At 34.4% G+C, this 26,090-nt stretch overlaps 2 protein-coding genes across 7 annotated transcripts in view; one reads left to right on the top strand and one right to left on the bottom strand.

Moving 5' to 3' along the window:
- The first annotated feature begins 290 nt into the window (after nt 1–290).
- Nucleotides 291–3,807, top strand: TOMM6 (translocase of outer mitochondrial membrane 6). The gene is made up of 3 exons (XM_034414550.3): nt 291–508; nt 1,181–1,280; nt 3,528–3,807. The coding sequence occupies exons 1-2, from the start codon at nt 384–386 to the stop codon at nt 1,275–1,277; spliced, it is 222 nt and encodes a 73-aa protein (XP_034270441.1). The 5' UTR covers nt 291–383; the 3' UTR covers nt 1,278–1,280; nt 3,528–3,807.
- Nucleotides 3,808–10,173: 6,366 nt separating this feature from the next.
- The window catches only part of USP49 (ubiquitin specific peptidase 49), a 31,244-nt gene continuing 15,327 nt past the window's right edge, over nt 10,174–26,090 (bottom strand). For 3 of the 6 annotated variants that reach the window (XM_060689812.2, XM_060689813.2, XM_060689811.2), the window contains exons 2-7: nt 22,926–23,057; nt 18,926–20,336; nt 16,332–16,536; nt 13,773–13,881; nt 11,221–11,426; nt 10,174–10,584 (exon numbers count right to left, since the gene is read on the bottom strand). In XM_060689812.2, the coding sequence (XP_060545795.1) occupies nt 10,400–10,584; nt 11,221–11,426; nt 13,773–13,881; nt 16,332–16,536; nt 18,926–20,308 (2,088 nt within the window). In that variant the 5' untranslated portion in view covers nt 20,309–20,336; nt 22,926–23,057 and the 3' untranslated portion in view covers nt 10,174–10,399. The remainder of the gene's footprint in view (nt 10,585–11,220; nt 11,427–13,772; nt 13,882–16,331; nt 16,537–18,925; nt 20,337–22,925; nt 23,058–26,090) is intronic. The other 3 variants (XM_087889523.1, XM_087889525.1, XM_087889524.1) reach the window with 1 other exon arrangement.

Genomic DNA, 26,090 nt, shown 5'->3' with positions numbered 1-26,090 from the left:
AAACCAAGTGGGGGAAAGTGTTCCACGAGGTACTGTAGGGGCAGCCACTTGGCAATTTTAAGCTGTGTGGATTTCAAGACGCAGAATTCCTCAGCCAACACGCAGTTGAAGTCCACACATTTTAAAGTTGCCAAGGTTGAAAACACCGGGAATCGTTTCCTCTGCGCATCTCGCGCTTCTCTTTTCCTCGCACCTCCTCAACGGAGGAAAGAAACCAGCGGGAGCTTCTTTCCCTCTTCAAGGGGTCCGAAAACCGGCAGTGACGTAAAGGCCGCGCGCCGGCAGTGACGGTTTTTTTGGGGGGGTTGCCGGCGGGGTCGATATTTCCTCCGCTTCGAAGAACTCGTGCGAGTAGCTCTGTCCAGGAGTCCGGAGCTTTAGCTATGGTGACAGGCGGTCAAATAGGCCCTGCTGGCGGGAGTTCCGCTGGCGCGGTTACCCCTGAAGGTCTGCGGGGCTGGATCCGAGGAGCTTATCGCTTTGCCACCGACCGCAATGACTTCCGCAGGTGAGAGAGGTATTGAAGAGCTTCGGGTCTCGACCAGAAACCTTACTGGAAAAAAGAGGGAGCGTCCTGCGCTTCTTAGCTAAAGCTTCTCGTGTCTTTATAAACTCGTTTTTCCCCACCTGATTTTAACACGTGCCGCGGCTGGGAACTGCTGAAGGTTAAAAGCCCAACAATCGAAGGTACCAGAGGTTGAAAATATGTATGTGCCTCTCGATGTATCGACGTTCGTTAATCTTGAAGATGTATTTGGGGAACAAGTGAAGAATTAAGACTTTCAGGGATTGCTATTTGCTCAGGAACACAAGTGTTATTCTTTATGTCCTTGGAAAGTTTCCATAAGTATCTAGTCCCTGTGGAACTACCACTAGATCTGACAGGCTTTGAGGCAGTTAACCTCTTGTGTTCTTAAGATATACAGAAGAGCTACATGAAGACATCATGCTTCACCTTCCTATGCATTTTCTTTATAGCAGTATTAAAAAAAATTGGGTTAGAAAAAGTCCCCCCCAAAACATTGGAGAACACACAGATAAATTCCGCAACTGAAAAAATGTTATTTGATAGTGGTGTTACCTAAGAATACTCTTTCAGTGTTTCTAGATAGAAAATTCTATTTTGCATTCTGTATAATCAGTATCAGTTGTCATTAGCTCTCACTTGTATTTGTTACAGAAACCTCATAGTTAATCTGGGACTCTTTGCAGTAGGTGTCTGGGTAGCCAGAAACTTAACAGACATTGATTTGATGGCACCACAACCTGTTGCATAACAGGTGAGTATATACCATAGTGTGGGATTTCTTAATATGTTTCTTATTAAGCAAATTATTCATTTATGTCAAGCCCAATTAATTATTAAACTGATTACACTTGTTTTATGAAAGCAACACAGCTTGAGCCAGTGGTAATGATATCAGACTAGAAACCAGGAGACTGTGAATTCTAGTTCTACTTTAGGCATGAAAGCCAGCTGGGTGACTGGACCAGTTCACCTTACCTCACAGGGCAGGTGTAGAAAAATAGAAGGAAGGAATTTTAGATATGTTTGCTGCCTTAAGTTATTTAAAAATAATAAAGGCAGGATTTTAAAAAACCTAAGAACCCTTGCCTTTTTTTTTTTTTAGCAAACCACAATTATGCTTAAATGACAATATCCATCTAGTGACACATATAAGTGCCACAATTATATATTTGGGTCCCAATATCTCATGCAAATATATGTCATGGCATGACATAAAGCATGTTTTGTTATTTTCAGCCCTCTCCTTTCCTAATGTTGTATAAAATGTGCTACATTCATGATCTTTGTATTGGTTACTTTAAATATCAGCCCAGCCCTTTGTTATTGTTTTTCTTAAAATTGAAATTAGGCAAAAATTGTCCACTTATTTTTAATTTTAAAGAAACGATGCCTTTTCTAATATTGTCACGTTAATTTGGGGGCAAATGGGATTTTTTTCCTGTCCTTGAGATGGGAATAAAGTATACTGTCTAAAACTCACAGCTTTCACAGCTTATCTTTTATTAGGCCTCAGGAAAAGACAGGTAAGTTTACCAGCCCTCACTAAAAGTAACATGGTTTTCCAAAAACAGCTGTGTGAAGAGTCTTGCCAATCCTGAACAGATGCTCTGTCCTGCTACAGACAAAACAACTTAGGAAAATTACATAGCCCTAAGATGCAGATGGAAGTTTGGATTTCAAAACAATATTCTGCCTCCCTAAAGGCAGAAATTCTCAATGAAACATGATTGCCTCAGCAACTAAATTAGCTCTTCTTGGAAGTGGGGGGAGAGAGAGCAGGCATTCAGTTTGAGCCTGATAATTATTGGCAGGCAGCTTTCCAAAAGACCTTGCTCCAATCTTTTTATATATATATTTGGTATTGGTAATAAGTAAGAGAGATTCAACTTTTCCCAATCTGGTTTCTGGTGCATCCAATGACAAGAACATTTGAATTCAGTCCTTCCTTTTTGCTACTTGCACCAAACCATTCTTCTTACCCCTACTAAGGCTTTTCTTCCTTCCTATTCTCAATGCCCCATATTTATTATTCAGTGCATGGAATTTCCATTCTAGAATTCAAGGGCTCAAATGCAGCATACTGACAACTGGCTATATCCTTGCAAAAACTGGTAAATAACAAGCGTCAAAATGTAATTCTTTGCAGAGGCAGGAATTGATATTAGGTCCTGCAGAGCCATTTGTGTGCCATATGAATATCAACCTCCTAGTAAATAGATTGGTATTTTTAAGTGAATAATTTTGAAAGCCAAAACTAGGCAGTGCTGATGAAGTCCCTTTAGCAGGAAGCGCCTTCTCTACATGCATGAAAATGTTTGCATAGGTGGTTTTCTTCCCTTTTTCCAAGGAAAACTATTTTCAAGCCAGAGTACCTTGGATCAGCTTCAGCCTGCTCCTCCAGTGAGCTGGCAATAAGATGGAGGCTCTGCTATAAGGGTGGGAAGTAGAATGTCTTGAACTGAGACAAGGAGGCTGTGTACTTGACTCCTAATATAAAAACCCTTTTAGCAAATGTTTCTAATTCTATTTGAACTTGTCTGCAAGAAATACATTAAAGAGAGATATTTGGTATAAAAGAATATTTAGTGGTAGTTGGAAGACTATTAAACTGATTACAGTTGTTCTTGTATCCCTGAAACTACATCCTTGCTAAGAACATACAGTAAGCATGATGTCTTTTTTGATAAGTGGATTTGAAAGTTTAATCTGCAAGATTTTAATTCTGTAGCCTTCCTGAAAATATGAAAATGTACAATCTTTCTTAAAATCTTCATTACTTATCACTAAGTAATTGTAGCCATCACTATGATGAACTATATAATTTTAAAATCTTTTAGGATTTATTTTACATTCTCCCAGAATAAGAATTTGAAAATGAGAGTTGTGTTGTAAGTTATAGATTATGTATATTTGTGAAAAGGCTATATATTGCTTCTTTTATTCAGTTGAGCAGTGCCATCAACCCTCTTAATTTTTTTTACCATTACATTTTTTACAGATTTTACAAATCTGAACTTTCCTCCCCTGTATGAGAAAATAGCAAGAAGAATTGGAGAAAACAGAGACAATATTTTACCTGTACATCATTTTTCACTATGCTTAATTGATTCTTTGGCGCCATTAGGTTTTATACTCAAATAATTATAGATAACCGTGTTCTATTGTTGTTATTTTTTTGTTTTGTTGAAATGTTTTTGATATATGTACATTATTTTGCAGAATTGAACTGTTAAGATTCTGACCTGAAATGTGAAATAAAGACATGCCGGTGCATTGGATTTTTCTTTCTTTTTTAATAGGAAATTTCAGCTTACAAAACAAGGTAAAAAGAGTAGAGATTTACAAAATCATAAAAACATGATTCATATTTCACTTTTAAAGAAGTAACAAGCCCCAGTCCTGTGTTTAAGTAGGACTATTAACTATTGAACGGAAAAAATACATTTTAAAAAGGCCTAGGTGAGGGTTAATTATGGACAAGTTTCAGCCGATATAACAGTTGTGTGGTGCTTTGAGTTGATTGTATGTTATACATGGAAAAAGAATTGTTGCATAGCATTTTGATTCCTTGAATTGCTCTATGTGCCTTTCAAGTTAACTGGAAACTATGAAAGATGTATTTTTTAAGTTGAGATGTTTTGCCTCTTTTGGAAGATTGCCACTGCCTTTGCAAGACATCTTTTAATATGTTAGTTAGCAAAAGCAGAATGATTTTTCATCAGAAATATTTTTCAAAATTTGGATAGAAGATAGCTTAAGCCAAAAGAAACATAAGCCAATAAATCTATCATTAGTCGTCTTAGATAAAATTAGAGGATAAAAGGACAAAGAATGCAATCCTGATAGAGCTATACTTAATGGACAGAAAATGTCATTTTCCATCTTTGTGTCACTAAAGGTTCTTGCGTTAAAAAAACTAATCCACCTAAACATTTTGGATTAGATGAAGTTTAAAAACAGATTGACAGACAGCTGGATATTGACAGATCTGTCCTCTTTTATTCACTTCCATTCTACAAAATCTTGTAGAAGAAGCAGTATCATATAGATAACAAATGTAGAATAAGACCACTTCAATAATTAAGATTCTTTAAGTAGTAAAAAGTGAAGTTGTAAATTACTACTCATAATTCTTCCCAAAGACAAAATTTTAACTTTTGCTACTCTTATAGTTAGAATAATTTAGGAGTAAGACAAAAGTAGAGAATCCTTGCATTTAGGAAACGCCTTTAAAATCAACTTTTCAGTGTGAAATAGGGTTGTTTTGGTGTCAAAATATATCAATTCTCAAAGAAGACTTATTGAATTTTGTATACTGAAAACCCACAATCTAATCCAAGCGTTCAGCATACTTTAGGTAAAAGCAATTTCTATACAATTTCAAAAAGCAAGTAGAAAGAAAGCCTACTCCTTAATTTTAGTCTAATAAGGCTAATATACTAAATCTTACATCTTATGGAAATAAATTCTCTCTGAACTGATTGGAATGGGAAAAGATTAATTTTGTTTACTGATAGAATCCTATCTGCTGCTGGAATAACAACATCAACTGTAAACCCAGACTGCTTCAACTACCACTTCACTTACTAGGAGTTAATTTTTAAGTCTCCCAATTGTTAATGATGTATTCTGCAGAACTGCAGTATATGTATTGGGATTTCCTAAGTGGTGGTAAACATTTTACTAAGATCACTATTCATCTTATATTTTGCTGGATTCCTAAGTAATCAAATTGATTTTCCTTAAATGTGGTATTATAGCAGCACTAGGAACAAGTTTGTGTTCAGTTCCAATCATTTCAATATATGCTGTATTGGATTTGGAAGGAATTTTACAAGACACTATGTATTAGGATATTACATAGCATCCACAATAGTGTAATTTTACTATTAAATGTATTGATGTAATAACATTCTTTTGTCTTACTGATGGGCTGAATATATAGAAGAGGCCATTCTTATTTTACTAAGAAATAGTGGCAATTGAGATGTGAATTTTTAGATTCAACTGATAATGCATGCATATATCCAAACCTTTCTGTTCAAATGAAATATTTTAACACTTGGTAGTGTATTTAACATCTCCATTTACAATCCCATTTAAAGTGAATTTGAAGAGCACAATTCAGCCTGCATCAGCATTGCATGCTCTGCAGTACAAATAATCCGGAAGTCTTGACCGTATTGAGAAGTGTTACAACTCAAAAGAGGCATATTACACCTATGCAATAGTAACCAGGAATAATCTTATTCAAAGTATTGTATTCAAGAATGCATTTTTAATTATTAGACAACTAGATGTCAGGTCTAATTTCATGAAAAAGTATTCAGTATATGATTGATCTGTTAATCTTTTTTATACTGAAACATATATATGCCTGATTCATTCTATTGAAATATTATCTGCATGAAGATATGTTAAGTCATTGTCATCTTTAACAGAAGTAAGAGAAAGAACATCATGGCAAAAGAGAACCATTATCATGCAAGGCACCAGTCAGTAGTTTAAGAGCCTTTTTCAAACTGCTTTGTCAATAAGATGCTCTAGGCATTCTTACCATTTGTGTTTTAATTATGAATTACTTGAAGAGGAATAATTCTATCTAAAAAAAAATTACCGACAAAGATTTAACACAAAATCCAAAATGATCTACTTTTGAGCAAACCATTTGCATCATTAGAAATACAGTATTTAGACATATACAATAAAATACATCAAGTTGCTGGTAGGAAATATTTTTCCATTCACATACAGATAAGAAATGTTTTTAAAAAACCCAAACCTGCTACCTAAGTATTGTAAAGACTCAGATCTGGGAGTGAAGAAACTAAAAACTTGTGTCCCATGCAAAATATAGTTAGGTACAAGGCACCATTTTAAACTTTAAAAAATTGTTCATAAAGTTTTATCAGGAGGGAAAATTAATCCTATACCCAACTTTCACTCAATCCATAAACATAATAGCAATACTGTTGGATGTGGCTGCAATTTGTGCTGGGGATTGTTATTTCAAAATTAATTTGTTCACTTTCTTTCCTTAGATATAACATTCATAAAATATGGAATTTTACAATCAGAGATTGTATATATAAGGAGACATGCTTTTTTCTTAGCATCTCCTTATGAATCCATACAACATTTACTTGTGCATTTTAATTTCTGTGTGTAGAAACTTTCCCTGAAGTAAATGAAAACAGCTCATTCAAAAGCAACAGCAATAAAAAAAGATCTCCATAGTTCAGCTTTATGCAATGAAGAAATATGCTAGGATATTGTCCTAATTAATTTGCTTGATAAAGTTGGTAATATTTTCCATTGTTATCTAATAGGAAAAATAGCCATTATTTTCTTTTCCTTCTTCCTATACATTTATTTTTTATTAGGAGCTGTTTATTTTTCTGCAAATTTTAGAGATACAGGTGTATCAAATTAATAAAATCTGATTTATATCTGATTTGATAGTCCTTTAAAAAAATTATGTCCTGAATTGGTTCACTCAACTTTATTTTTCATCACTAGTTTTAGCAATAGGCACAGAATTAGCTGATTAAGTTTTAAATGTAGCCAGCTTACTTTTGTAGGTAAATTTAAAAGTTGTTTCCCAAAGATGTTTATGCAGAAGTAAGTTACTCAAGGTTATGGGCTTGCTCCCTAGTTAGCATTCTTAGGACCATGTAACTCTTAGCATGACTAAACTACTTATCATGGTTTAACAGGTACGTATATACTTTGAGTCATATTTTTGCTGGTACACTATGTTTTGTGTGAATGAATCATTTACTCTATGATAAATATTTTCAAATCAGGACTGGTTGATCCTGTCAGCCCTGCAATTAATATATATGCAAAGAAAGGAATTGAATGTGGCTAGAAAAAAATAATAAGGGAAGACATGGTATCATTTATTATTCTGTTAGGCTTCGATTATAATGGCAATAGATAGAATTATCAATTATTTCATTTTCTGCCAATCAGGACACTTTAAAACAGTGTACAAAGAATAGCAAGAACACTGCTTGCAGCAGATATAAAAGAAACAGCATAAAATGCTATACACTATCGCTTCCAAATAAAAGCTAATATTACAGAAACCTCACAGTGTTGGGAACAGCAAGCTCAATTCAAAAGTAAGTTACTTCCATCTCTCAAGATAACTTTTAATTGCACATTTTTATATCCCATGGCACTATTACTCACATAAGAGACTACGACTTTTCAAATCTTGGGAAATGTAAAACATTCATGGCTATTAATACATCCACCTCTCTATTATCTTCCCCATATATCTCCTATAAGTGTCAGATATTCCTATTTACTCAAATATGGATGTAATACTCAAACAGTATTAATGGAAGCTGTGCCAGCTTTTGATCAATCTATTTTTACTTTTTCTAGAGGGCGGGAACCTTTGAGGTTTCTACAGTTCTGAATACCTCACAATGATAAATTCTACATCAGCCACTGACCGCAAGGACAAGAAAGAAGATGATGGGTACATAAGAGATCTCAAGAACTCAAATCTCTCATAGAATCCATGAATTAGAGCCACTGAGGACCCTCTCAAAATTGTCTAGCCAGGCAGCATTTTTTTTCTTTATGAGAGTAGAAACAACTGGAATGTTACATGCAAGATATTCTTGGTCATGTTTTGAATTATTGGGGTGTGGTGGAGTTGGGGGAGCAAGATATTTTATGGCACTCAATGAGGAAGACAGTAAGAAAACAAATAATGGGAGAAAAAAATTGGAAAATGCAAATGGCAGTGGCTGAAAGATCTTGATTTATAAAAATGTCCACTTTTCATTTTTGTTTTGAGATTCTTGAATAGAGGAATAATCTGAAATAATGATAATATTGAAGCAAAATAATTGAGGCCTGCACGTCAGCCCCAAATATCTTTCCTGGAGATAATCCTTAAAAAGCTTTTCATGCTGTAAAAATCATTGTGCTGATTTTTACACTAATTCACCTTTCAAAGTCAATTCTACCAAAAAAGGTCTGCTCCTTGATTCAAGTTATATTAAATGTCTCTTAATAATTACAGTAGTTGAATTGTGAATTTATTATCAAGAATGCTTCTGCTAAAAGAAAACTTTCTGGAATGGCAATTATGTTGTTTTATAAGTCACATCTGGCCTCTGAGTATTCCTATCTGTCTGACTGGAGACTAATTTGATACAATCAGAAAGTGAATCATAGGGTCAAGACTAATACTGCATATAATAATTCCATGCACTTCCAATATAGTTCCCTAGCAGGATGAGAAGAAACAAGTCGGTAGGTTTTTTAAAATTATTTTGTGATTCAATTTCACCAGGAATTTGCTGATGGATTTAAAATACCAATTCAGAATTACCACAGGAAAGCACATAAAAACACTGCATGTGCCAGAACCATGTCCATTTTTGTTTTTAAAGACCTCCAGCTTGACACTTCATGTATCTTAAATGAATAACATGGGATTTGTATGCTGTACATCAGTATTTCTTAACTGAAAGGCAGCAAGTTGCTTAGCTGCAATGAGATCTAGTGATAATCATGAAAGGTTAACAGTTAAAAGTAACCATGATAAATTGGATGTTATTCATCCAATTTAAAGTCTACATGACATGGTATACAGTATACTAGATTTTGTACTGTTTCCAGAGCTGTATATGTCTCTGAGATAGCAAGAACAGCAACTGGGGGAAAAGAAAATATAGGTGCACAATTTAGGTGCAATCCCTTTCACCATAAGACTCCAAAATAAACCTCTTTGAGACTTCCCAAAAACACAACAAAGGGAAAACTGAATGGAAAAATGGTCATGAAAAGGAGATTATTAGGGTGAAATGATCTTGTAACTCTGTGTAATGGCTACTATATTCCTGACCATTTTTTCTTGTATATGCAGAAGTTTTATGCATTTAGGGTAAGAATTGATTTTTTAAAAATCTGTGTTTGTTGAACAATGTGTCAGTAATAGTAAAAACCTAAGCGTCACTGTGAACCTGAATGGATTCATAAGACCTATTCATGCAGTACTCATCATAAAACAGTAGATGATGAAAGTCTTGAAAGTAATGTATCCCATATTAACTATTATAAATACACAAGAAAGGTTGCAAATTCAGTTTACATAGCTGTCTTGTTAGCAGCTAAGAATAAGATTAGTTGGGGAAGAAAAACAGTACTTGTAATTTTTAGCACAGGTTCAAATTGAAATATGCAACAATTACTCAGATGTGTATATAATTTCCACTTTTGTTCATTCTAACAGATTGGGGTAATTGTAGGGTACAAACATTTGTTTTGTTACCCGAAAGATATAAACAAGAACCAATGAGCATATTTTCCCAGTTTAGAAAAATCATTTAAGAGTTTTTGTATAGTACAATCCTATCTACATAAATTATGTTGGTTGGAAAGAACAATGTATGATATTGGTGAGTTATTTACACCAAGAGGTGCAACAACAGATCACCACATCAACAGAACAGAGATAGAATTCTACTATTCATTTATTTTCTTAAGTTATGTATAGATTTATGGTCAGTTTAATGGCTTTGTATCCTGGCTGTACACAGAAGTTTTGAATGTACCTACTTTTTCATATCACATAGCAATTCCTCTTTGAAAGAAGATAAATGGTCGTACACATTGGAGGCTGTTACTCTTTGTTTGGAGGAGGAAGGGTTTACAAATGCATCTGCCTTTTAAAAAAAATAGATGTTCTGCTACAATCTTATAGAACACAGTTGCACATGGTAGGAGGACAAATTTTCCAGACAGTGGATCCAAAATTCTTGCAACAGTATTTGTTCCTGCCTAGCTGAATTAATTCCAAAGGCTTTTGAAAAAGAATCAGTTGATTGAGAATAATGTCTCCTTTCAGGGGAGTGTCAGTCTTCTAACATTGTGTTTAGACAGCACCTGAGCTTGAAGTTGTGTTTCTGAGATACTTGCTCTGCCCTGTATAGTTCTTTGTGTATAAAAAAGAATGTATGCTTGGGTTTTGCATACCTCCTCCACGCTACATACATTCAGTTTGGAGTCATTGCAGTGGACCCAAAACCCTAAAAACGAGAGAAAAACATAGAATATTAATGGCAAGATTGTGGTCCAACAAATTCTTTTTAAATAGTCATTGGAGAAAGACATCTAAAGAATAATGCAATCAATTCCATAAGCCCAAGAGGTTTGAAATTCTGATTGTGCCTTAAAAAGATTCTCTTGATCTCAGTTTTTCTGTTTCACTGATATTTCTGAATGATAGTTAAGAGAAAAAATAACTCTAATTCTTTCTACAGAAGGTTGGAAAAATGTAATACAAAGATTTTATAAAGAAATGCAATAACTGATTGGAGACAAAGCAATTAAATTCTTCATAGCAGATTTCTTAAAAGTTTGTTTTTCAGCTTAAGTAGTGGAAACATCAATTGCTGTGATTCTGTCTCACATGCACACACAAGCAAATAAAATGCGAGCCTGAGAAAGAGAGAAAGTAACCTCTTTTTTTAAAAAAACAAGCAATAAAGTTTCTCCTCATTGTGTTTAAGCTACAGAAACCTAATAGATTTTTTTATTCTAATGTTATTAGTGCACAGTGAAAGCTGAGCAATATAAACTCACACAAAACAAGTATGTTTCTTATGGAAGAGATAAATTTATAAGATGAATTAATTTTTTCCCCTGTAATAAGGCTCACGCACCTCCCTCTGTGTTGTAGCAATATGCCGTGTAATGTCCTGAGCCAAACCCTTTCCCGTGATGCATCACCACAGCCGAGAGGTCATAGACAAAGGTCTCTTTGTCAAGAGAGGAGAAAGTATCCCTGCAGCAGTAAGGTTCCATGTTTAATACCTGGTCAAAGAGGACATGGACCCCAATCTTCTCACGGTGATTACGTCCAGACCACCTGCAATTTGAAAACATTTAATCAAAAGGACTTTTAAAATGAAAAAGAATCTGATACAACATCTTTGAAAAAAATTAATATACTAATTATTGTCATTATTGTATATATTTTCAACTAATTTTTTCCAAATTTAATTGACATTCACTTAATATGTTTTTTTAAAACATTGTTATTACCTAACTTCTCTGATATAACATTTGAAAAACTATTCTGCTTTTATTTACCAAATCCTTTTCTGAAATAGATAATTATTAAGATAAAATGTATTTATGCTAGGGCTAAGATTCTTAATGTCCTGGGAAACTACCAATACTGATTATGCTGCCAGATATAACAAATTTGTTGTTGTTTTAACCATTCAGTCATGTCCTACTCTTGGCAACTTTATAGGAAGTGCTCTCCATTCTACTCTGTGAAGCAAAGGCTTCTTTCAATTGTTGCAAGTTGAACTTTGTATCAGATTTGATGTTATCAAGCCAGTTTGTTCTTTGCTTGCTCCACTAACCATTCCTAGCATCATTGCCTTCTCCGATGAATTTGCATGTATGACAGAGCCAAAGTAAATCAGACAGAGTTTTATGATTTTAGCTTCTAGTGATGTGTCTGGTTTTATACGATTAGCATCTCTCTGTTAATTACTCTGGCTATCCATGGTATGGCATACGCAAAAATTTATGCTAGCATCACAGTTCAAAGGCATAAATTCTTCTTTGATCAGCCAATTCTTAGTGTCCAACTCTCACAACCATACATCATTATAGAGAAAATGTTTGCTCTAACTAGCCTGCTTGTTGTAATTATATCAATATCTCTGTTTTTCCAGAACTTATTCATGTTAACCATTGCAGTGCGGCCTACGGTTATCCTGCACTTGATTTCAGGAGTAGAACTGCCACTGTGAACAATTTTGGATCCAAGGAAGATAAATTCTTGAACTAATTCAATTTCCTCCTTGTTGATTTTGAATGTCTCATGTCCATCTGCAGCTGTTGTCATTAACTTTGTTTTCCTGATGTTAAGACTCGATCCCACTTTTTCACTTTCGTCCTTAATTTTCCAGATCACTTTTTCCAGGTCTTCCTTATTTTCAGCCAATAATGTTGTATCATCTGCATACCTCAAATTATTTATGGTTCTTTCCCCAATCTACACTCCAACATCAGGTAGTTCAAGATCTAATTTCCGCATGATCACTTCAGCATACAAATTGAACAAAAAGATGATAAAATGCATCCCTGTCTAAACTTTATGGCAATAACTCAACATGACTCACAACAAATGTAGATATTGAAATATACTTCCTGGAAGGAAGGATGTTTCTTTTTCTGTTAGAAACCTCTGATGTATAGAACAATAGCATAGTGTCTAGTCACTATCGATCAGCTCTACAAAAGAACTCTCATTACTACAAGTTAATACTACAACAAACTTTTTCTACTATGGCTGAATCAAAACACAGAAATGTTGTAAAGAAAGTAAAGAAACTTTTCAGAATCTTCAAAGAAATGGAAGCAACAGAATTATTTTTAAAAATTATATAAATATAAAACTTTCAAAGGCCAGAAGTAACTTTTCCTTTACTGTAAACTGGTCATTAAAAGATACATCATGCTGATGAATGTTTTTTCAAATTTTATTAATTATGTAATTATGCAATTCATTGCAATCTGCTTTGGGAGTCTCCTGTTTGACAAACATCAGCTTCCACAAAAGAAACAGCAGTGCTATTATGAGTTGCTTCCCAAATAATGTTTCACTTGAAACATACAGAGCTGCAATTATATTACAAGCATTTTCAACTGCTATGTATATAGACAGACTCCACTGGCAGCGGTATTCCTAGGCAAATGGCTAAAACATTTTCTATTATTTCTATACTTTAGGTTGACCCTAGTAGATTTTAATGTCAAGTTTTGAAAAGTCTTCCCTTAAATAACAACTTAAAAGAATTCTATAAAACAATAATTTTAATCTTTACACAGTAATTAGAAGAGGAATCAACAATTTTTGCAAATATAGCAAACGTTTAAACTTGAGAACTCTCTTTACAAAAGTGAATATACATGAAGAAAGAATATAACAGGCTTTTTTTCAGAACTGCTCAACTGCAAAGTATACTAATATTTGACTATGTACATCACATTTTTACAGGTAGCTACTTCCTTTATGCTCTGTAACATTTCTTTCAGAAAAATAAAAAAGGAATGTAAAACTTTCTTCCAAATCTCTTTAAAAATAATATGACATATAAGTGTTATATTTAGTACTCCAGAAATAAAATAGTAATAACTATACTGCCATTTCAGATACAAAAATGACTCCACATTTCTACCCTCTTCTATTCACCTGAATCGTTTAAGGTGCAGCCGGAGGACCTGAGGTAGTCTGTAGATCATTAACTGCTTTTTAGCTTCACTTAGAACAAGAGGTTTGGGAGAAGACTTCCGTCGTTTGCCTATGTCACATTTAAGAAAGAACACAAAATGTCATGCGTTAAAGGCTTCCATCTTCCAATATAAAAGTTGTACCCAACAAACTGAGATACTGTCTTGAATTTAGATTCAAGATTACGGCTTGCTGAAAATGGAGACACCATTTTTAGCAAGCCATAATCTTTTTCTTTTTCTTTTTAATTTTTAAAAATTTTTTATTTTAAACTTGGATAGTAGAAATAAAGCAAGCCATAATCTAAATAATAAAGGCGGGAAGGATAAATATTCCTGGAATTTCTGCTTATACCTCTTTTAATTTTTTTAGTTTTGGTGGTTTGGGGAGTTGCTTTTTAAAACTGTAATATGTCTATTTTTATGGCTATGATTTCAGTTTCCCACATAAAAATAGTGGGAATATTACTATATATTTTCATCAAGGAAATTCCAAGGACCACAAAGAAGGTGCTCAAGTGATATGAGGCCTTGAGCATGTTGCTCTCTTTTGAAATATGGAACTGTAGCCCAATTTCTTTAGCTATACATGGACTAGTTATGGATTTCAAAACCAATTCGGTTCTCATTTCATGAAGGAATTAGCAAAAGAGTTATAAAAAGAGAATTCTCCTTCAACCATTACAGATAGTCCTCAACTTATGACCACTTGGTTCAGAGACCATTCATAATTAAAGTGGCACTGAACAAATAGTACTTATGATTAGTCCTCAAAGTTATGACCATTGCAACTTTCCATGGTTGCCATTTGCAATCTTCCTTGCCAGCTTCCCACCAGCAGAGTCAATGTGGAAGTTGGCAGGGAAGATCACAAGTCCCTTCTGCTGCTTTTACTCCTGAGGAGCCTCACTATGAAGTCCCCAGGAATCCCATACTCTGAAGCACCCCCCTACCTGTTCTCTGTAGTACATGCCCACTAGCAGCACCCCTTGCTTTGTAGTGTGACTCCCTGGCAGCATCCCCCACAGCACCCACCCCTTAGTGCCTGCCCATGGCTTCTGATAACACATCTGTGACCCCCACCACTCACCCACACTTCATAGGGCCTGCCTATGGCACTCACCACCACCTCTATGCCACCCACACACATCCTATTATCCTTGCCTGGGACGTCTGCTTCTTCCTACTTAATGAAACATGCTACTGGGGCTATGACAGTAATCAGGATTGCCAGAAATGCCATCACTAAGTGATGTAGTCATGTGACATCACACTTTATAATGATATCACTTACAGATGGACGTTCTGCTTCCAACTGTCATCATAACTCAAGGAATGCCTGTATTGCTTTCTCCCCATATGCTATTCCTTTAATTTTTTTGAAGGTAAAAAATTATAAAACTGGGGTACACAACTTTATCTAGGCCATTGACTAGATATGGGCTTTAGTTGTATGTCAGTGATTGAATTCCAAAAACTGGATGGGTTCCAGACAAAGAACTATGGTGGAAAAGATTAAATTATAATGCAACATAATTATTCCACCGAAGTATTTAATTATTTCTCCTAGCTCTTAAAAAGTATAATTTGATTGCAACATCTGGAAGGTTTCTAGGGACAATTACCAGAGTTGCAGGACAAGGTTGGGCAATGTTTTAATGACCAGGGCCATTGTACATTTTTTAAGGGAGCAAGATTATAATTGTTGATCAGTGAAGCAAAGTGGGTAAGATCATGCATATATTCTTTTTGGACAGTCTGACATTTTTCTGATTTTCTTTCCTTTCTTTATAGGATGGGAATTTAGGATTTTTAATTTGCTTTATTTATGCCTTATAACATACAGCTTTGGTTGCCTCCTAAAAATGGCAATAAACAGTATCTCTGGTTTCTGACAATAGTGATTGGAAAAAAATTCTGGAAATCCCAAAACAAAAGCTTAATGACTCCATGTAATTTTGGGACCTCATCCACCCATTCCTTTTTAAGGGATTATAATATGTGCAATTGTGTTCCAAAACAACTATTTCTATCCATTGAGAGAAGGCAGTCTCTTTCAAGAAATGTTGTTTTCTTGTATCTCCAGCATATCTATTAGACATCTCAGCAATCTGCCAGAATGATAAATTTGTTTTCTTTGCTTTGTTCTGGGAAAGATAGATACAAGACACTGCGATCTGTTGACAGATCTATACGGGAGTAAATCTTTTTACAATCTATTATCAATTTTAATTGCTGATATTATGTAAACATCATTATTAATAACTTTCCTGAACTCTTTCAAAGCAATTTAAAAATAATGAAAGAGAAACTATACCAGCTTTACTTATCTGGCATTATCTAGCTAAATTTCCATCCAGCAGGACATATAACTGCATTGACTGGAAATTCCATGATTTCACATGCAATACATCTGGAAACACCTTCTTGGGAAAAACCTGAGCTTTATAATTATAAAAACATACAGGGACATTTCTCAATAGATTCAAGGAGAACACATAACAAAACAGATTTTTCTTACTGTTACACTGGTCACATGCATAAATTCTCCCTTCCAAAGCTTCTGTTTCTGTGAATTTGGCCAACATTTCAGTCAGCATGCACTCAGTCTGATTAAGAGGCACAATCCCTTTATTGATAGAATGATAACGTTCTGGAAATTCCAGGGAAAGATCCCAAAAGGGTTCCACAGTATTGGATTTATAATTACACGTTATACAAGTGACCTGTCAAGGAAAAAAAGAATATCAGAACATTCCAATAGAGACAAAAATTGTGATTCTTGTGGGCTTATTTTCCAGTCTGAAATGACACAAATCTGTAACCATAGGATATTTTGTTTTAAAATTCTCAGATAAAAAGAATCATCTTCAAAAAAAGCATCGTGTGATTTTACTACCTTCCTACAACTCACTAGTATAATAATCAGTTTTACTCTATTGGATTCTGTGTCTAATACAAAGACTATTCTATTAGCATAAAGTTATATAAAATTAGCATAAAGCTATAGAGCACTGCACACCAAGACAACTAGATACAGGAAGTTTTTCCCCGAACGCCATCACTCTATTAAACAAATAATTCCTTCAACACTGTCAAACTGTTCACATTAGGCTGCGTTATTATTGCTATTGGTCTTCTTATCGTTCCTGTCGTCCATCTCCTCCCACTTGTGACTGCATGACTGTAACTTTGTTGCTTGTATCCTTGCGATTTATATTGATATTGTTTCCTAGTATGATTTGATTGCTTATTGTACCGTATGGCTGTCACTGGGTGTTGTGCCCTGTGATTCTTGACAAGTGTATCTTGTCTTTTTATGTGCACCGAGAGCATATGCACCAAAGACAAATTCCTTGTGTGTCCAATCACACTGGCCAATAAAGAATTCTATTCTATTAATCAAATGTTAATTTTAAAATGTTGCTTTAAAAAAATCCAACAATTTGACTATTAAGCTGGAATAAAATGCTTAATTCCAGATCCCTGGAATCACCAAAATATTGCACTGCTGAAATGTCAATATATCTCTCTCACAACAGTCAGTGATACAAAACAGGTTAAAGAAAGAAAACATGTTGAATTGAATTGAATTAAATTAATAAATGTTATTCAATTTGCTAGGTTTATCAAATTAGGAGACCAGTTGCCACACTCTATGTAAAAAAATAATGATTTGTCAGTATATGAGCTTCAGCTCTGAGCAAGCCCTCATTATAACCCTCACCCACAGTCCCAGCATTAGGAAAAGTGGTGGTCTACTATAGATAGCATGAATAAAAACATTAAGAAATCAGAGATTGTGAAAGGTAACAGAGTTTGCAAGACTGAAGCTCACTTAGCATAATGCCAAGGATCACAGTGACACAAGAATAAGTTCATATTTATAGAATACGAAAGCGAAACAAACAAAGTATTAAATGCTATTTTAAGAAAATATTATTGTTTTGGCAAAACTTCTTTATGGCTTAAAATGTAAAACCAGTCTCACTCAATCAAATATGCTTTTGAAGAAATGATAAAGTTTATAAAAGACATGTCAGAATATACAAGGGTGAATATTCAAGGAAAGAAGAAACAACAGTCCCACCTACAGTAGTGGTCAAAATTGTGGAAACCTTTTGGGGAAAGTGTATTTTCTAAAACTAGCTAACACCACCACTTTGTTTTGGAGTAGTACCATAAAATTATATATCAATGGAAAGATAATTTAATCAAGAATGTAATGCAATAACTTTTATGAAGGATTTGCTATTTATTTATTTATTTATTTATTTAATTTTGATACTGCCCTTCTCCCGAAGGACTCAGGGCAGTGAACAGTCAGAATAACATACATATAACGTAAAATTGCTGAGCACATTGTAAGCCGCCCTGAGTCTTCGGAGAAGGGCGGCATATAAATCAAATTAAAAAAAAGAAAAGAAATAAAAATAATTTAAAATAATTAAACCGATTTTGCTATTAGAATAGCAGTTACAGTATAAAGAAGAAAAGTGAAACGTAGAAAAAACGAGATATACAAAAATTATCACGACACTTAATACTTAGTTGGGTAACCTTTAGCCTGAATTACGGCCTTACAACATCTTCCCATAAAGTGAACCAAGTTTTTTAGTTCTGCAGCTGTTATAATGTGAAACCAAGATTGAATGATTGCTTCTATTAACTGGGTTTTATTGCTGAGTCGCTTCTGACTAACAAGTTTCTTTAGTTGGCTCCATAGATTTTCAATTGGGTTAAGGTCTGGGCTATTCTCAGGCCATTCCAGCAGTGAAATATGATTATTTTGAAACTCCCCAAAAAAAAAAAAATGGTGTTATTAGCCATCAAACCTCAAAAATACACTTTTCCCAAAAGGTTTCTACAATTTTGGCCACTACTGTATACTGGTCATAAAACAACCTTAATAGAAGCAAGAATCTGAAGAGGAAGAATCATGTCAGTCCATAAACACACACAGAATTGTCTGCTAAATTTTAAAAGCTCACTTTTGGCTACAACTAGAGAAAAAGAATCATGCAACAATCATACCGCATTAAAAAAATAACATTCTTTTTCTATGTATGTAAATGAGTATTTCTGGCTGGGCAAAGGATCAGATAACATGCATACCTGACTGAGTAGCTGCCCATGAAAAATGGTGTTCACCACTTTCAGGACCTGCTTGGTGAGCTTCCTTTGTGGAAAAGGGATGAGGATCCTGCGTTTTGTTCCTTCTGATTCCAGCTCTTGCTGCACTTTGTCCAACAATTCACAAAGAAATTCCTGAGCATCTTGCTGATCATAACCTCGAAATGCTGGAATCAAACTCCATACAGAGTGTAGCATGGCAAAAGGAGACACTGAAGCCCATTTCCCAGACCACATAACTCTGAAGAGTGTGTGCAGTTCATGACAGAGAGAGATGTGCTTTGAACTTGGTTCCTTGGGCTGTATTAGTTCTAAACTTTTGCTTATTGAGGACCCACCATTTAAACCAACAGACAGGCTTTGCCTGCCAAATGAACCCAGTTGATCATTTCTGCCTGACTCTGTTGGAGTAGATCCAGTGACTAGCTTTCCAGATATTCTAGATTTTCCAATTACAGTCTTAGCTAAGAGTTCTTCAGTTTCACAAAGATCCAACGTCAGGAAACATTCTCTAAATTTCTGGAGGTGACTTAATACTTGAAGGATAGAGTTCATGTAGCATGTATTTCCTAAATTCTTTAGTCCAGTCACACCAGGAGTCATAAGAGGTTTACGCCGGATGGAATAGAATTGTTTGAATTTGCTACTCTGCACTTGTCTTGAGGTAGGGGAACTAGCTTCCATATCTCTGAACTTCCGAGGAATCAGGTTCTCTCTGTGAATGTGCGATAAAAGCCTGGCACTTTTTCTTGGAGGAGTGTTTGCCAGCTCCTCTAACAATCTCCGTTTCATCTCTTGACGTCGCTGCCTGGCCACTTCCTTTTTCCTCTCCAGTTCTTCCATTTGCTTTTTTTGTTCTAATTTTCGTTGGCCTCTAGAACTTTTATCAAACCATGTTCGCAATGCTTTTGCAAGCAACGATTGCCGTCTATACCAGAGAGCTGTAAGCATCTGAGGTTGTCCCTGAGGGGCTCTTTGATGGTTGCAAACATCCTCTCCCAAAGCCATTGACCGCAATGTCCTACTACTTCTAGCAGAAGGATCATGCTTTTGACTTTTAACTGCAGATAAAGAACTCCTCAGTAATTTCAGGTCACCCTCGGGATTATCATTCAATACATAGTCTTCACAAAGATAGCAAAATACATACAGATCGTTTATTTCCATAGCCAAAGGATGTCTGGTCTCTTCAAAGTGTTTAAGTGCATGGTCCTCAATATATCTTCCACATGCCACATGGGAACATTTTAGGCAAGCCCAAATGGATTCCGTGGTGTTACAGTCCATGCAGTACCATTTCTGGGGGTTCAGAATGGAATGATCCTGGGCAAGTCTTAGCCGCCCAACATGTTTGCATCTATCCATGTCTTACATAAAACTCCGTTGCTTTAACCTTACAAAGGAGGCAGAAAAGAATGTAATTATTGCACACAATCAAAAATATATAAGTTCTATCATTTTCTTCAGAGAATTACATATTTGTAGAGTTTAATAGATTAATAGAACAGGGAAAAGAGATTGAATATATTCCAGGCATGCAAAAAAATTTTTTATTAATTATCTGCTCACTACACGTTTGTTCTTGTGATTAGAGTAAAGCAGCCTGTTGAGAAACTAGTGCACTTCCTTGAACAGTTGGTTGGCCACTGTGAGAACAGACTAGATGAATGAGGAGTCTAATCCAGCTGGACACAAGTTATATTCTTACATTTTGCATATATGTTTGTATGCATGAATGTATGTTTCATTTAGTTAATTCCTGTTGTCACATAAAATCTAATGTTCCAGGAAAGGTATCTAGCATAAGTGTGACTGAAGGGTATGAAAGGTGACAGTGAGTAAAATTTAGAAAGTTATAATAAAATTTATTTTTGCTCTTCAGCAAGTCACTGAAAGTATGAATGTGAAAAGGAAGAGTTTTTTTACATGTGTCTTTTTAAAGAAAACATTATCATATGAATAGGCTTGAATTATAGAATGCTTTGTAATAATGTGGAGATGAATGCATTCTTGCTAAATGCAAGAAAAGTGATATACAATGGAACAAAAGCATAGGAATTAATGGAATACTTAGCAAACTGTTCAACACTGAGCAAGGAGTTAGAAAAAAGATAGATGATACATTACTAGATAATTTTCATCCAGTATCCAACCTTTCCTTTTTATGGAAATTTTGAGAAAGTAGTAGGTATACAGTTTCAGAAGGCCCTGCAAAAAGTGGATTATCTGGATCTGGATAAGGTATAACAGTGGGACAGTACTGGTCATATTTGAAGTTGACCTTTGAAATGTTTGAGATGAGGTGGTACATCCATCCTTGTCTTCCTAAATTTCTCAGCAGCTTTCCATACTATTGGTGCAGTATCCTTTTGGGCCAGCTTTAGGAGTTGCGAGTGTGAGATACTGTTTTACAATGTTTCCCTCCCTTCTGCAAAGCCAATTCCAGTCAGTGTTGGTGATAGAAATTGAATGCATTTTATGAGAGAAGAACAGCTAAGTCAACAAGTGTTAAATGTGCGCAAGTTTGCAGAAAGATACCCTTAAATATTTAACTTAAGAATTTGATTTTGTAAAAAAAAAAAAAAATGTTCAGAAACTCAAGATTTTATGTTGATCATTAAAAAAGCATTTTCATGTTATGTACGAAAACTGGGATTTTAGTCTAGTGTATATTTTTGCTCTCTTTCAAGATTTAGGAAGTTATCAGTATTATAAGGTGATTTCATGAAACTTACATCTACTATCAAAACTGCTGGGAATTGTTTCACTAAAAACTTTGGCACAGAAATCTAAATAGGTAGCCCAATGATCAAGGGCACTTTAATTCAAGCAGGTGACTACAAACCAAAAATTAATACCAGAAATTAAGCAAATGATGACTGGAGAGAAAACATTCTAAGTAAATAAAGTGATGTTCTATTGGTAAAATTATTTCATTAAAGGATTTTAATTATTGATGTCTTTTTATACAAAATGCTTTTTAAGTACAAATCGTTGAGGAAGTTTTTAACAGACTGTTTACTTCTACTCTTGTTATGATAGAAAGTAAAAGTAAAATGTGCAGATTATTCTAAAATACTCTAGTTACATTGAAGAATGGCATTAAATGATTCAAAACAAAGATAATGTGTATTTTTAGGATGGAAGCAAATATAGACAGCTGTGCCAAAGTAATAAATTATACTAAAACACTAAACAGTATTTAAATATTTATCTACAATTCTGAACACTTATACATAAAATTAAAGCTGTTGAGTAATAACATATGCAAGAAAAATGCATATCAGAAACAGTTGAAGCTTGGAGAATATAGAATTAGTACACTATAAATGCATACTATTTTGAATCTATGTTTATTTATAATAGCCTTTTAAGATGCCTAATTTCTTCCTCAAACTTATTGTTAAACAATAAGTTGGTCTCCATTATACTATTAATGGAAAAACATTTAAAGATCTACTATAAGAACTGAAATTGGCAAGATGGGAATCAATTATTATCAGGCCTGAAGGAATTGTTATAAATATATGGAACAAGTGTCTCTAATTTACAAGACTTAGAAAAGATTAACACAAGTCTATTGATTTTAAAAGGTAGGAGGAAAGGGCTGAATTGCAACCTGAACTTGACATTTTATCAGGATTTTATTTCTGTTTTGCAGTAGGCAGAACCTACAAAATATGGTACACAAATTGTCAGTAACATAATAAAAAACATAGGACATATTAATGAGCAGGATGTAACAATTTATGCATTATATCAATAATAATGGGAATGAAATGTAAGTAACTGCAACAAAAGAAGCTTCACATACAATAATGATTTATTAGTTTCATGAGTACTGCTGAAAGTACTTTCCTCTGTGCTTAGTGATAAGACAGGAGTTCTGTCTTCTTCAGGTTGAAATGTGGCATATGCTTTTTCAAGGAGAAAAAGTATAGGCCAGACAGAAACATAATTTAAGGCAATAAATATTACTTACCGATTCATATTTAAATATTGTCGCAATTCAATAATCAGTGGCCAGAACATCCCCATTTCAGTCAATAGGAGGTCAATTTTCCTTTCAGCAGCTTTGGATATTCATGAGAAAAAGTAATGTAATATAAAAGCCCTGAAGAGAGAAATATCCTCATGAAACAAATACAGTATGCAGCTTTTTCATTAAACTTTTCATGAAATATTTTTAATTAAACGAACACACAACTCTGGAGTTTTAGAATTAATAATTTCTCCAATTCCCTTATTAAGAAAAATGTAATTGAAATAACAAAATACAGATAGTCCTTGGCTTATAACCATTTGTTCAGTGACAGTTCAACATTAAAATGATGCTGTAAAAATGGACTTAGTTATGGCTGATGAAGCATCTTGTGATCATGTGATCAAAATGTGGCACTTGGCACCTCGTCTGCACTTACAACTACAGGGGTGCTTCAACTCCCCTACCCACTAATCTCCTGCCCAAGCTATGCTCTTTTGACTGCCCTGCACCCTGCTTCGCAGTCCCTGAATCGCGTGGCTCTAAGCCTGCTTGCCATACCCTAGGAAGCTTCAGCCTTCCCCAGCAAGCATTCATTCATCCAGCTCCTTCTCTCCCAGTTCCTTGCATTGACCTTTTGTGTTTTCCCGACTTCTTTTCCAACCCAGCTTCTCCAACAAACATTTCCTGCTTCCCTAATTCTATTCCTTCTTTCTGAAGACAGCACTCTTTACTTAAAGCTGAGCTATCTTTATAAAGCTTTCTAAATCAAGAGTTCTAATGAACTATTTTGATATGAGACGATTGAGAAAACAGCCTTTGCTGAAAAATGCTATTCCATATTTAGCTTTGGTAATTTTATGATTTTGGATTATACTGTGCCTGTATAAAGTAATTACAATAAGGATTACTCTTCAATCAGATTAATAACACGGTACATTGAGTCCCATTTACAATGGCAAAATATCGTACTTTTGCACAATAAAAAAACCAAACAAATTAACAATACTAGCTAATGAAAAGATCATTCCTCTGCAAAACAGTTATAGATGTGTCTGATGGGCCTTGCTAAGGAAAAGAATCTTTCACACCAAAAGCATCTTTGATAATATAGTAAATCATCCACACATTGTTTTATGCTCACAACTAACAGAGGCTATCTTTTCCTGGAAGATCCTGTTCTGGAAACAATCTAATTTATCCTCTAACATTAGCCCTATGGGGAATCTCTCTATTTGCATGGGTTTGGCCTCCCACTAAGCAGATTCAATAGGAATTAAATCTGCCCCTACATGGGATCAGTTAACCAGAGTAGGGATTCTGAGAACCTTTCATGAATTTTAGTAAAGAACAAAGAAACATCAGATAATATTAAGACAGTGGGTGCAATTGGAGAAAGAACAAGGAACTCTGAAGATTTTTTCTGAGATAATTAAAAGTATCTTTTTCTTTCATGAATGTAACTATTCCTTTAAAAATTAAATTATGCTAAAGATAACCATAGATATTAACAGACATTAACTACTTCTGTGTATAAAGCAAATTACATAAAGTCTGTATTTAGTCATACAATTATCACCCCCAATGAAATAAAGCCTTACACATCTTGATAATTGTTATATACAACTAGTCCTCGATTTACGACAATTGAGCCCAGAATTTATGTTGCTTAGTGAGACAGTTAAGTGATTTTTGCCCCACTTTATGACCTTTCTTATCACAGTTAAGTTAGTAACATGGTTGTTAAGTGAATCTTGGTTCCCCATTGACTGTTTTTCAGAAGTTCGCAAAAGGTGATCACAGATCATATGACCCTGGAACATTGCAACCGTCATAAATATGAACCAGTTGTCAAACATCTGAATTTTGATCATGTGACCATGGGGAACCTGCAATGGTTGTAAACTGTGAAAAAAAGGCTGTAAGTCACTTCTTTCAGTGCTGTTGTAACTTTAAATGTCAATAAATGAATGGTTGTAAGTCGAGGACTACCTGTGCCTTCTGTCAGTTGTTCTCTTGCAGTATTTCACAACGATAGTTTTCTCAGACGAGTGATCTGTTATTTTTATTTATTGAAGTGCATACCATTAATGTCATTATACATTAATGACAATGTATAAATAATACCAGAGAGACTTACAAAGGAACAATCATAGCATTTTAATGAATTTGGTTAAATATAGAAAATCATTTACATTTCTAAAAGATAAATATACATCAGTAGCATTCTGTAAAGCTAATTTAATACCACAACAACATACATATGGGTAATTTATTAAGATCTTTTCCTACATGACTATATGGATCTGTACTGTTATTTCTCAATGTATTCAAAGGCAATGTTGTAGAAACTACACCCCAGATATGTTTTAACCTTTGAATAAGAGATCATTTAAAATTTATATTGGTTGTAAAAAAATGTAAGTCATTTCTTTGTATTTCTTTTTCTTTCCTTTTTTGTCTGCACTTTTAGCTTTGCTTTTCCTTTTTTATCTTAAATATTAGTTTTTCTTGGTTTTTATTTTTCTATTTTTTTAAAAAAAATCTAAGTTTTTTTTAAAAGCTACATACCCTCATTAAGAACGGCAACTAGTAATATACAGGTTATGACCATATCAACATAAGTTGACATATTAAGTTAATTAGTCATCTTGACGAGATGACTATTTTCTAATCTCATATTTACAACAGTTGTGTTAATTATAACACAATTTGCACATACCTGTTTTCCATTATTATGGAATTTTTGTTTATAGGTAGTCTCAATTAATAACCACAATTAAGCCCAAAAATACTGCTACAAAGTGAGGCATTTGTTAAGTGAGTTTTGCCCCATTTTATGACCTGTAGTAGTTAAATTAATAACATGGTTTTTAAGTGAATCTGGGTTCCCCATTGATTTTACTTGCCAGAAGGTCACAAAAGGAGACACTGCAACCGTCATAAATATGAGTCAGTTGCCAAGCATCTGAATTTTGATCAAGTGACTAAGGCATTAAGATGTTGACTTGGTGTATCATATTGCAGGAAGAACAGAGAAATATCTGGGAGCCTATCTATTTTCACCAACAGATAGGGCAAAGTTTTTCTTGTGTAGAAATGTTTGAGGTCTATTGCTTATTTTGGAAAAAATAGCTCTTCTATTTAATTATATAATTATATAGC

The sequence above is a fragment of the Pantherophis guttatus genome, chromosome 3 (assembly GCF_059756535.1).
Source record: "Pantherophis guttatus breed Tessera chromosome 3, ASM5975653v1, whole genome shotgun sequence".
Classification (NCBI taxonomy): domain Eukaryota; kingdom Metazoa; phylum Chordata; class Lepidosauria; order Squamata; family Colubridae; genus Pantherophis; species Pantherophis guttatus.
Note: the sequence above shows the minus strand (reverse complement) of the source record. Positions and strands in the feature narration are given on the sequence as shown.

Coding starts and splice junctions, on each gene's coding strand:
- TOMM6 (XM_034414550.3), top strand. CDS start 384: ATGGTGACAGGCGGTCAAATAGGCCCTGCTGGCGGGAGTTCCGCTGGC. Junction 509..1,180: donor GACCGCAATGACTTCCGCAG/GTGAGAGAGGTA, acceptor TATTTGTTACAG/AAACCTCATAGTTAATCTGG.